The 13,148-nt window shown below is 41.2% G+C and overlaps 1 protein-coding gene across 1 annotated transcript; it reads left to right on the top strand.

Moving 5' to 3' along the window:
• The first annotated feature begins 2,630 nt into the window (after window positions 1–2,630).
• LOC127753821 (putative 14-3-3-like protein GF14-H) lies at window positions 2,631–8,358 on the top strand. The gene is made up of 7 exons (XM_052279275.1): window positions 2,631–3,095; window positions 4,449–4,749; window positions 6,031–6,118; window positions 6,215–6,324; window positions 6,697–6,839; window positions 7,590–7,624; window positions 7,960–8,358. The coding sequence occupies exons 1-7, from the start codon at window positions 3,032–3,034 to the stop codon at window positions 7,963–7,965; spliced, it is 747 nt and encodes a 248-aa protein (XP_052135235.1). The 5' UTR covers window positions 2,631–3,031; the 3' UTR covers window positions 7,966–8,358.
• Window positions 8,359–13,148: the final 4,790 nt, after the last annotated feature.

Here is a 13,148-nt window from a genome sequence, read left to right as displayed (position 1 = left end):
CAACATCCCTCCATCGTTTTTCGCGTGCACGCTTTTCAAACTGATAAACGATGTATTTTTTTTAAAAAAATTATATACGAAAGTTGCTTAAAAAATCATATTAATCTATTTTTATTAAAAGTAAATATTTAATTAATCATACAATAATAATATGTGTTTTATTTTGCGGTGCTGGCAGTGACTCAGCAAAGGTCTTGGCTACCCTCTATGGAGTAGGGGTCAGCATGAAGGACACTTGTGCTTCTTCCATCTCTCCTGTCAAGATATCCCACAAGGTACGTGTCCTCTCAAAAGATCTTAATGTGGTGTGGACAACACCGCAACAGCATCCTAGATACTTACTCCCCGTTCCATAATATAAGGGATTTTCAGTTTTTTTACACTTTTTATCACTCGTCTTATTAAAAAAATTTAGAATTATTATTTATTTTTTTACTTGCTTTATTATCTAAAGTACTTTAAGCACAATTTTTCGTTTTTTATATTTACACAAATTTTTTAATAAGACAAGTGGTCAACAGTACAAGAAAAAAAACTTAAAATCGCTTATATTATAGGACGGAGGGAGTATTTTCTCTAAAAAGCACTTGCACACCGTACGTGTGACCATGCATGATTAATTATTAAAAGTAGTACTTGTATGAAATTTCTGTCTTCACCAGGACTAGCCACGTAGTCATGCTTCGTGCGACTTTGAACACAGGCATAACCTCCATATATAGGTGGACGATTAATGTTGACAATTATGAAGCCGTATAGTTTTATTACTATCTCCATTCTTAAATTTAAAGTTTCTATATTCTCTAACAAAGATTAAAGTCGATCAGAAAATACTTTTATATTCCTCATCTAATGAGATATAGTAGTTGAAAATAAGATGAAAAAACTTAAATGAGAAGTGAGATCGAGGGGTAAGTGGTACTCATTGAATCATTATATTTGTGAACAAATTTTAAATACTTTTAATGCTTATATTTGTAGAAGGTAGCTATCTTTAAACTTTTAAAGGGATTAAGGAGAGGGCGATAAAATTAAATGGAAAGTTTATGTTCTATTTTTATTTTTTTTATAGAAAGGTGAATATTATGATTAGCTGAAAAAACTAATAGACAAAAAAAATAAATATAATATGGTTGTAATTAGTTTTTTATTTTGATGGTTGTAATTAGTTGAGATGAGAGAATATGCGAAGTAGCTATTTACATATTTTAGGGTAAATTTTAAATGTTAAAGGCAACAATATTTTCTTGAGATGGAAGAAATAATAAATTTGACACAATGATGGATGTCACTCTGCCATCTAGAAAGCTGAATGCTGAATGGTTTATGCGGTTTGAAAGAAGCATATGTTCATTTAGATGATGAGAAAGAAACTTAAGTTGAATATCCCTAATCGTAAATAACATCAGAGGACTTTACAAGTAATCTGGAAATAAGTGTTCTCGTTGATTTCAACTTATTTTTATTGGGTTATTGCTGTGGATTATTTGGTCCACGCTTCCAAATTTTCATTTCCTTAAAAAAAATTCTTCTTCTGCATTGCTTTGTTAGACCACTTATTTTAAACTATTTGTCAAGTTATATTTTAAAATATTTAATTTATGTCACGCTGTCAGTCATGACTAAACATCTTACTCAATCAAAAGGAAAAAAAGTACTTGTCCAACCAATGACAATGAAACACCTACATTTACAAAATTAGATACAAAAGAGCAAGATATGGGCCAGACGGTTTTTGAACTCTAGTCCTAAAACAGAAGAAAAGCCAGTGATTCCTAGTTTCCTTTGGTCCCAATGTTCTCCTTTATTGTTGAGATCAACACCTGTTAAACCATCGCCTAACACGTGCACCATGTTTGTTGTAAAATATGGGGCCATGATTGATTAGAAAAAACCATTCACCACATTACGAAATTAATTAATCCTAATCTCTTGGCCAGCTAAGGGAGTTACCAGAGGTAGAGTATTGCTGAAAGCAAACTGCATGATGGACTAGGCCACCTTTCCATGGATTAAGAAATTGAGAGGTGACAAAAGGTGGCAATGCTACCCTCTGTGGTCATCATCAAAGTGATAGCTGTGCATGGAGAAAAGGAAGAAGATAATTTAAAAAGTGAGCTTTGAAACACAAACAAAATGACAGGTCAAGCAGATGGATAGGATTGATTAGTGTTCAATCCCTGTCTCCAGTTCCATTTCCTAGGTCCTCATCGATTCCATATTCCTTAATAAAACGATTTATTATATAATAAAATTTAATTATTAGATAATACTTTTATAGATATGTTTTTAGCGGGTTAAAAGCTAATACTGAAAAAGAAACTATGTTGAAAATATTTTCAAATCAACTTTAAAATTAATTTTGAAAATTCAAATTAACTTTTGTTTTGACTTATTAGGGCAACTAATGGGGCGTTAGTCATTAACTGTTTTCGTTTATCTTTCTTTAGTTTGACAATAGTAAACTGTTCAAGGAAGGAACAGAAAATAATGAAATATAACCAAGAAAAGTCAAAACTGATTAATCACTTAAGTACCATAATTAGTGCTATATATATGAAGAACAAATTTTGTTCATTCAAAGACCCCAATGTCCCAATCTTTAGAAAAGCTTGCTAGAGGTGGCAACAACATGACCTAAAACCTGTGAAAAAAAAAGGTTTAATGTATGGCCATGGATGAGAGCTTCCAAGAACCAAAGAGAAATATCCAACTGTCACCACAAGGCCCTCTAATCTACTACTACCATCCCCCACAACCAAAAATGCAAAATCAGAATCAGATCACATGAAAATCACAATCACTGCTGCTAACCCAAGAGCCTCCACATATATAGGGGGCACAGCCATCCATCATTCCATCAGCACAAGGAGTGGAGAGAAAAAAAAATCCCATTTCAGAAAAAGAAACAGTGGGGGAGGGGAAGTACACCTCACACACCTTCCATTTTAGGAAGGTGAAGAGGGGAAGAAGAGGAGAAGCCATCAAGCGCTGCTGCTGCAGACAAATCCATTGCTGGGAAGTGAAGAGGATGAAGGAGAGGGAGAAGGTGGTGCGCCTGGCCAAGCTCGCCGAGCAGGCGGAGAGATACGATGGTATGGCTCGGAGGGGATCTCGGATTGCTGGATTGTTAGGTTGCGCGTTGCTGTTGTGCAGTTCTTATTCTTGGTTCTTTGCATTTGGGGGTTGGGGGGAAATCTCGCTGACCCTGTTCTTGGTTAAGTATAGGAAGGATTTGTGGGGTTCTTGATTCATTTGTGACTTCTGGGATTGCTGCCCTATGATTTTGCTTTTGGTCGCTTGGTTGAACAGCGGAGGCCGGGCATTGCGCACATTATGTTTGCGTCAAAAGAAAATCTATGAGCAGAATGTTTGGATGTATAGCAGTTTGACCCGGAAAGGCTGCTTCTTGATTATTACTCTGAGCCAATTTGAGTGATTTGTTGGTGGTTCTGAATGTATCCAGTGCGATATGAACATGTTTTGATGAAAAGATTGCTTTTCCATGATATTTAGCTGCCAGTTTGTGGGGTTTGAGTGGTTCTTGAAAAGGGGATAGTGAGATCATGAATGATATCTTGGATGATTTGTAATTATTGTTGCTCGTATGTTTGTGATGGTTTGTGGGGGCCAACTCTATGATTTGGGTGTTCCTTAGTCGCTTTCTATTGCGTTTTGATTTTCTTCTGAGGAAAAAAAGGGAATATCTTTGGAATCATGGATGACACATTTTCTGTTATGAGGATGGGTAAACAGTTAGAGATTTCTATCCATTTCTTTATGACCTAACTACATGATCTACTGAACTCTAGTGGAATATGTGGAACTTGTGGAACCCACCATTTCAGTTCACATTTTTATTTTAGGTTAAAAGAGGTTTAGCAGTGCATAAAGTAGTGTACTAGTGTGGTTTGATTTATCATCCCTCTTTGCTAGAACTAAATAACTTTAGACTATTTGAAATGCCCTTTGCCCATAATTTGGGGGGCAGCTTTGGATAATATGTCCACAATTAGATATTTAGATGGTCATATCTGTTGTAACTTAGTAATATATATGCCACTATGTTCTGTATGATTGTTGATCTGAACTTGTCAGCCATTTTGTTGGCTCCTAGCGTCTTGGCTCAAAACACAAAAAAGTCTTTCTAATTCATAGACCACTTTCATAGTGCATAGAGGTTCTGGTAGCCTTCTTGGCTTCCATATCCCCACTTGAAGTGGTAGGCAACATAATGCTTGACTCAGTTTCCTGCAACTCTGTTGCCTTGATCTTGGCTTCTGAAGTAGCATGTCTTAATAACTGAATCTGTTCTGCTGCATAACAGATCTTTCAGTTCTGCTTAGAGTTTTCATGACGCAACCAGATCAATTATGTTCTATACACATATTTTGTTCTCCTTGTTTCGTTGAAGTGACTCTTAACTCAATGCATGATTGTTCCTGCAGATATGGTGGAATTTATGAAGACACTTGCTAGGATGGATGTGGATATGAGTGCTGAAGAGAGGCTTTTATTTTCAGTTGGTTTTAAGAAAACTATTGGTGCCAGGAGAGCATCATGGAGAATCCTTGAATCACTTGAGCAGAAGGTGACAGCTGGTGAGCAACCAGGTGTAACAATAAATGGCTACAAAAAGAAAGTAGAGGATGAACTAAGGGCAGTTTGCAATGAAGTATTATCAATTATTGCTATTCATTGCCTTCCATTGGCCAATTCGGGTGAAAATGTCGTGTTCTTTTATAAGATGTATGTGCAGGTTCATCAAGTCAATTATTTGCTTCTCAATTGTGTTTTACTTCATATCGGTCTATTTCCTAATGGTTACATTCAGAATTTATTCCCAAACAAACATCTTATTATTATCCAGGCATATTTTGATGATGCAATCTTTTTCTTTGTAGAAGAATACACAACTTTGAGCTCATGTAGTGTTTTGAATAGCATTGACATAACACATCCATATGAGTTTCTGGCTTTCTGCTAAATTCTCTTCCTAAGAAATGCTTGACTGAACACCTTGGTCCAAAGAATTGCAGAAGGTGACAAACATGTTGACTTTGCTCTGCTTTAAACTTTGACATCAACCAGGTTTTACCAAATGATGCTAAGGTTTCATAGAATCAAAGATTTAAACATACCAGCCATGACTCATGTGTCATTCCTCCAGGGACTAACTATGCTGACCTTTTTTGCTCACAGTATCCAAAAACTTATAGGTAACCTCATGACATATAGTTTTGCTCACATGGTCCTAAAATTTCAGAATAAAGACTAAATTATCATAATTTAAAGGGCAGTATGATACATATATATACTGATAAATAAAGGGAAGGCTTCTAAATAAGCAAGGAGTTGAAGAGCTGATCTGTGCCAGCACATTAGCTTAACTTGTTTATTTATCTAATTCTGCACAGAAATGCAAGTACTTTTTTTTTCTTTAGTGCACGACCATTTGTAGTGTTGGGGTATTCTTCAGAAAAGGAAAGGGAAACAAGACCTAAAGATGAGATGAACCTCTTGATTCCCCAACTGTTTTCTTAGTCTTGGTCTTTAATTAAATCATGTTACACCTGGATTGTTCTACATTTTAGCCTATACCTGAGCATAGTTTCTTATGAAGCTTTGCTAAGTTGTTTTTCCATAATAATACCTTCTGGTGAAAGTTTCCATAATAATTAAAGTTTCAATAATTATTTACTAAGCTTTTGGATTACTCAATTATCTTTTCCATCATTGTTTTTCAAGTATTAACAATGAAAAAAAAACTGAATAGTGCCTCACTAGTTCTGAAGTTTCCCCTCAGTACCTCTTGTTTCAGATATTTTGAGATTTTCTGAGATGAGATGTTATAAGATTATACTAGGATCTTATGTGTTGCCCTGGTAATCTATTTAACAATGGGCAGGTTGGTTTTCTATCAATTAACCGAGGATCTTCCCTCTATAGTATGTGCATGTTCGCACGATACTCATGTGTATATCTTTTTTCTTTAATCTGCTTTATACATCACTCTTAAAAAAATTACAGGAAGGGTGACTACTACCGTTACTTGGCTGAATTTAGCACTGGAACTGAAAAGAAGGCTGCTACTGATCAGTCCCTTATGGCCTATCAGGTGTGAAATCTTTTAAATATAGTACACAGGCTCAAATGAACTTCTGGTATTAATCCTTGGTTTCCACCTTTGGAAAACTAACATATGTTGCTCCAGCACGCCATGGTTGTTGCCTCCAGTGAGCTTTCTCCTGCCCATCAATTCAGGCTTGGCCTTGCGCTCAACTTTTCAGTCTTCTTTTATGAGATAATGAACTCTCCTGAGAGGTTATGCATCATTAATGGCCCCTTTCTCCCATTTTACTGATATTCCTAATGCGCCAAACTTGTTTGAATCATAAGCATGCCGGCATTATTCATTATATTAAATTTGATGATCGAGAAAAGCTTAGTACCAATATAAGATGGCATCATGAAACATTACCAATTTGCATCAATGAACCCCACAAGCGAAATGCTTAACAGGATAGGCAAATGTTTCCTGGATCTGCCTTTATTTAACCAATACTTTGGATATGACAGCTAATTTGTGTGTAGTTGCATCTTGGGCCATGCCAGATTTCACATCATCCACCAGTCTTTCAAAGCTTCAAAGATATACCATAATCAATGAGTTAGTCATTTTATTTCCTTTTTCAGAGCTAGCCAAGTGGCAAAACAAGCACTTGATGAGGCTACTGCTGAGATTAACTCTGCTGGTGTGGAGGGTTACAAGGACAGCATGCTTATGATGCAGCTCCTGAAGGAGAACCTGGCATTGTGGACATCAGAACTAACTGGAGGTAAATGAACTACAATAAAAAATATTTTCAACAATCAACTTCTGTTGCATTTCTGCTTTTTGATAAAGAGAATATTCTGTGTTATATCTTCTATATATATGGTACCATTTTGAAAGGTTTAGAGCAAGTAGCAGAAATTCTGCTTTTACCATATGTTGTGGTCACTGGTCATAACTTAATATTCATCAAGTGAAGCTGCTCATAGGCAGAACAAAATACCCTCTGAATTACCACATAATATTTGATGAAGGATTTACAGAATGTGAGCAACGAATGGTAGAGGCAGTCCAAAATGACATGACATTGGTTTCATGTTGACGTGATCTTGTAAAACTTTAGTAGCTGTATGTGCAAAAGGGCCTACTTGAGTACTGATCAAGTGATCATGCTTTGCGTTGCTTTGCTTTGTCATTCTTCCAACCAATCTTTTTTTTCTAATAAGGGTCACTAGTACAGCTTTGCATTGATCCAAGTTTGACTGAGTAACTCAAAATGTACCATTAATTTGAACTGGCTACTAAGATGATGTAGAAGATCATGTTTCTTTCTTATCTGTAAAGTTATCAAGAAATTGTATTTCTAAGATGTTGATGTAATTCTGTTAATATATTCATGAACACAAACTCTGTTGTAAGTGTTAGGTTCACAACCTAATCTCGTGACCACATATATATTTTCTTGATAACACTTACCGCAATTTGTTTCTTGTCTGTTCCTTGGTGACAAAAATAAGGTTCTTTATTTTGACAGGTGAAACATCTAAGGACGATGATGTTGTTATGGAGGTAAGATGCTTCTGCCTGTTACATGCATTTGATTCATATATCAAAACTAGAAATTTATCCAAGAGCTCAGTTCATAATGTTGATGAAAAGAAAAACAGTATGCAGAGTTGCAGACCATACTAATATCTGGTTGTCTTATATAGCTATAATATGTCCAATTTAGTAACTATGAATGTATAGTAAAACTCTTTGCATATGGGCAACCCACAGTTTTTACAGGCCATGCTTTACATCTTCTCTTTTCCAGGAAGCCATAATTTATTTCTGAACTATAATATATCATTACAATGTTGATCTTTAGACAATGTGCTGATATAGCTTTTATGTTTTGGCAGGGCTAACTGTCTGAAATGTTCTAAAGGCCCCAGCATGTGAGCAAAACAATCAGTAACATTGTAACAATACTGCTACTGAACTTGCGACATTTATCATGGGAGCCGTGGAAATCACCTTTATTTTTCCCTTTCTTCTGTAGTTTCTTTTTTTTTGGCCCTCGCTTGGGTCTTGGTGTGACCCCCAAAGTATTTTCAGAGTTTGGATTTGATGACCATGCACCAGCTTTGGTTATATTTTGAGAGCTTGGAGTGGTCACCAACCCAGCTTTAATATTAGTTTGAGAGTACTTTTGTTTTTTTTCCAATGCTTTTTAAGCATCTTTGTATACCAACGGGATGATGAACTATATATCTCTTAATGATGACGAAATAAACGTCTCTTTTGTTAAGATGAACAAATACCTGTGGATGATGCTTCATTCTATGATTGTTGTATGCTGATGATGAACATGGTGAAAAGAAATAATGCATTGGATTTGTCACAAAATGACATGATGGTGATGATACATTTGTTATAATTTTGTTGTGCGAAAAATATTTGTGGTATTTTGGCAGCGTATAATTAGTTGTGAGGCACTAAGGCTCCTAGCAAAGCAATCAGTAACTGAGAGTAGCCGTGGCCACTGGCTGCGTCGCTAAAAAAATGGCAATCGAGTATTCGGCTTCTTTTTAACGATTCAGTCCAATTTGGCAGAGCACAAGGACGGCCCGTTCTAAGTATTGGACTCGTCAGAATCGTATGGAAATAAGTTCACTTTAGGTCCTCATCTTGACGTGGAGTTTGAATCACATCTCTGAACCACAATATCAACTTGTAAAACCAAATTAAATTAGGTCCTCTCGCACCCGAGAAGCTCGCTGTACGTCTCGCCTCTCTTAACAAATCAAAACGCCTCTGAAATGCAGAAAGCAAAATTTCCCTGTGTACAAGGAACAGCAGAATGCATCAGCGTCCTGCGAAATTACGAACCCGATAGGCGTTGGACAGAGGGACGAATTGACGAAAAAAATGATGAGAATTGGACGCCTAAGTGCAGATCCTCGGGCAAGCTGACAGGACTGAAACCGCATAGTGCACAAACAAGCTAATGCATAGCTCCATCACACATAAATGGAATTACTTCTGGAAATCAATAGCACAAGGTTTTTGTACATTACTGGAGCAAAAACAGGATTATTGTTTGCTATGCACCCCCAATCTCTGTTTGCTGTTTGCTTCTTAGGTACTCCCTCGGTCCCAAATAAACCAACAAACCAATCTCATATAGAACACGACAAATTCACGATAAATCTGGACACCCTTATGTGCAAATTTATTTTATTTTTTTGACTAAATCACCGGGGGGGAGAGAATCCCCACCTAAATATATTGAGCCAAATGATCTTACACAGGGCAGGCTTCACCTACATAAGCGCAGGGGCCCTGGAGGATAAGAGAACAGGATACATGGAGAATACAAAGAGAAGAGAACAGAGAAAGGAAAACCTCCCAAAAGATTACAATTGATGAAACGACACCTGCAAAAATACTCTACCAAGGACCAAAATCTAATGCTAAACCCCAACTTATCAACATCTAATTCCTTACACAGCCACAAGCATGCCAGAATAGAATAGAGGCCAAGAGAATGCTGTTGAAGTCCAAGGCCACCCGCATGAAGCCATCAAGAAGGAAACTTGGTCTTGTTGCTGTTTGGATCAGAGCTCTCCAACGCCCTTTGGGGGAAGGAAGCCCCAAAGGAGGGAAGGCCACTGAAGGTTGCGGCCAGAGGCCACCCGCATTAAGTCTTCTTCAATCAGGCTTTATCAAGTTGCTTGTTAGATCAACTCTCTCCTACGTCCTTCAAGGGAAGGAAGCCTCAAAGGAGGAAGAAACGCTAATCCTTGCGGTCCTGGACATCTCGAGGAAGAAGGTGAAGACGAGCAGGGAGCTAGGCAGAAGGGGAAATGGCCAAGGTGGATTCTCACAAAGGAAGAACATCAACGGCTACTTTGGAGGAGGGCATAGAACCGCAGCCACACCAGCTGCTAGATGAGCACCAGCGATGATTGGATCGGGGAGGGAAAATGGCACACAAGCGAGGCACTAGGGGAGGGGAAGGGGAAGAGGTTGCTGCAGCAAGGGACAACGAGAGAGCAGAGCCGAAGGCACCCGCTGGCCGGCCGCCCCGCTACCTGGCCGCGCATCCGAGCAGGCCGCACCATCAAGCTGCGCCACCATCGGCGGCCACAACCGACGTCGCGTCGCACACCGCCCATGGCACCCGCCGGCCAGAACCCGGCCGCGGCGCCGGGGTCTTCGACGCTGTGCCGCCTGACGCCGGGTCCAGGCCGCCTGCTGCCTCGGCGTCCACCGGGCCGCCTGCCGCCACGGACGCAGTGGCGCCTCCCAGCCAGTGAGCCGGCGGCATGGATCCGACCAGATCCGGCCGCTAGGGTTCCAGATCGGCGCGCCGCCAGCCGGAGGCGCTAGGCCCAGCCGCAGCTGATGTGGGGAGGAGGGGGGTGGGGGAGTGGCACCGGCGCCGAAGCCGTGCGAAGGCCCTGCCTCCGTTGCCTGCGCCGCCAGCCTCCGCCGCAGACACGTGACGCCGCCACGTCCGCCGGCTGCTGTCGCGCGCAGAGCTCCGGATTCGGCCGACGAAGGGCTGGATCTAGCCGTGCCGGAGGTCGCCACCAACCAGTCCTCCGCCCCCTCCAAACCGCGCCAGCTCGAGCATCCAAAAGGGAGAAAACCCGCCGTCGCCATCCTTGCCGTCGCACAGGAACGCGGCCGGCTCCGGCGAAGGCGAGCGGGGAGGGAGGGAGAGGGGAAGGGCTGGTGGAAGCTTGGTCGCCGCCCGAGTCGCCCTCCGGGGGCGACGCGGGGGCATGTGCAAATTTATTGTACTAGAATACGTCACATCCCGTACGAGAGTTGTTTATCTTGGGACGGAGGGAGTAAATGCCTAATGCGTGTCGCCTTGCTTTAATGCGGAACACATGGTTGATTATTTATGAACGTAACTAGCATCGCATTTGCCTTAAACGTTTTATGATCTCCGATCTGGTAGATCAATGAACTATGTTGCCTCGTTTCTGACATATGGAAATGTAGGGAGCTTGTCTCCTCTTGATAAAAAAAAAATCATCCGCAGATGAAGGGAGAAGCAAGATAGATATGTACTCCGCAGGTGGAGCTGTTAAGTGATTAGATTTTGTTCGGATAAACAAGGTATCCATCTTATATGCAGTTTATGCTTGCATCAAAATGATAAATTGATGATTATATTGAAAAATGGCAATGACTCGAAGACTGATGGCCCTTATTAGGGTATCTAGGTTGGTTTTTGATGGCTATTGGTAGGGGTGGGCATTCGGTCTAACCGAGAAATTCGGTTCGGTTTCTCGGTCTCTTTGAAAATTCGGTCTTCAGAATCTCAAGACCGATCGGTCTCCAACAAAACTCAAGACCGAGCAATTCGGTCTTCGGTTAGTTCGGTTCGGTCTCGGTCATAGACCGAACTAACTGTAGCAAAAATTTGAACAGCAAATCTAGCACGATTCAGACAAAAAAAATCAAATAATCAGTACAAGAATCGATGAATCAAGCAATTAGGCCGCGGATGACACACTACAAATTGATATCACCAGCAAATCGAGCACGATTCAGACAAAAAAAGAAGCAAATCGAGCACAGTTTAGAAAAGAAAAGACACACCGGCCTCTTCCAAGTTCCACCACCGAGGTCTCCAGTGAGGCAACGGCCGGCGGCGGCGCACAGCCACTTCCGCCTCCGGGGTGCGGCCGGCCGGCTGGAGGCAGCGCACGACGACGGCGGCGGTCTCAGGCGGAGGCGGAGGCGGACTGGAGACAGCGCATGGCGATGGAGGCGGAAGCGGGCTGATTGGAGGTGGCGCACGGGGATGGAGGTGGAGACAGGAGGCGGCGCACGCCGAGATGGAGGCGGAGCCGCGGAGGCGGGAGGCGGCGCATCGAGCACTCGGTCAAGCGAACGCGAAGGAGTCGAGAAGACGCGTGAACAGAACGAGAAGACGCCGATGCGGAGCGATGTGGAGCCGGAGGCGGTGACCTCTCTGCCTCTAGGGTTTCTAGTGGGCTTATTGGGCCAACTACATCTATTGGGCCCAATTCGGTTATTTCGGTCAATTCGGTTAACCGAGCCCACTGACCGAATTGACCGAACAAATTTCGGTCTTTCACTGGTTGAGACCGAATTAGTGACCAAATTTCTCGGTCTCGGTTTTTTCGGTCTTGGTTTTTTCGGTTCGGTTCTTCGGTTCGGTTTTATTTTGCCCACACCTAGCAATTGGTATGTTAGCAACACTTAATTGTGTAAGATCAATGTGTGTTTTGATTCTTATTCTGTGATGAACAATTGGCATCTGTGATTATTGGTTTTGTTATTTGGAGATTATCGTCGAAGTGGTTTTGGAGATAATTGATTTTCAGGTGAAGAACAGGGTTTACTATTTTGTTGGGACCGGTCAGACCAGGCGGTGGTTGCCGGTCAGACCAGCTCATGTGTAGCGGTCAAACCGGCCGGCCCGCGGTCTGACCGGCCGACGCTGTGTCGGTTTCGGTTTCGGGTTGTTTCTTTGGATATCCGTGATTGTTTCATGGTTATGGCTTCTAGATGGATACTATACGTATGTAATACTGTTGTTTGCTAACAATGAGTCAAGTTGGTGATAGCTTGGTCTCGGAATATGGTTTCTTTGTTTGTTCCATGTGTAGGTGACTCGATGTCTCGGGAGAGTATTTGTGGTGATGGACCGGGAGTCGGCTTGGGGATAAGACGACGTCCGTGGTGGTCAGAGATCATGCGGGATACTAAGGCTAGAGTTGATGCACGTGATTGATGGAGATTCCATATGGCATACGATGGAGTTATTGTGTGTGTATGGGATGCGGAGTCGAATTTGGAAGGAGTCCAAATTTGGTACGATTGGTTATGTAAAGTTTCTTTCTTGTACTAGAGGGTTTCCTAAGGTGTTTAGGACTCTTAGTATGAGTTGGGTTCGTGGCTTTAGGCTGCCTACCTCATATATAAATAGAGGGGGAGCGTGAGGCTTCCCGGTATCGCTTTTGTAAGGAGTGCTGTTGGTGCACTTTGTAAACGCAGAGAGAAGCAATAAAGTTGTCATCTACTTTGAGAGTTCTTTGATTTGTGTTTCACTGGGTTTCGA

The sequence above is a fragment of the Oryza glaberrima genome, chromosome 11 (assembly GCF_000147395.1).
Source record: "Oryza glaberrima chromosome 11, OglaRS2, whole genome shotgun sequence".
In the NCBI taxonomy this organism is placed as follows: domain Eukaryota; kingdom Viridiplantae; phylum Streptophyta; class Magnoliopsida; order Poales; family Poaceae; genus Oryza; species Oryza glaberrima.
Note: the sequence above shows the minus strand (reverse complement) of the source record. Positions and strands in the feature narration are given on the sequence as shown.

What these genes read in the sequence shown, in the direction of transcription:
- LOC127753821 (XM_052279275.1), top strand. Translation starts at nt 3,032, where the DNA reads ATGAAGGAGAGGGAGAAGGTGGTGCGCCTGGCCAAGCTCGCCGAGCAG. An exon ending in GCAGGCGGAGAGATACGATG is followed by an intron (nt 3,096 to 4,448) that starts GTATGGCTCGGA and finishes TTGTTCCTGCAG; the next exon opens with ATATGGTGGAATTTATGAAG. An exon ending in AGTCCCTTATGGCCTATCAG is followed by an intron (nt 6,119 to 6,214) that starts GTGTGAAATCTT and finishes ATGTTGCTCCAG; the next exon opens with CACGCCATGGTTGTTGCCTC.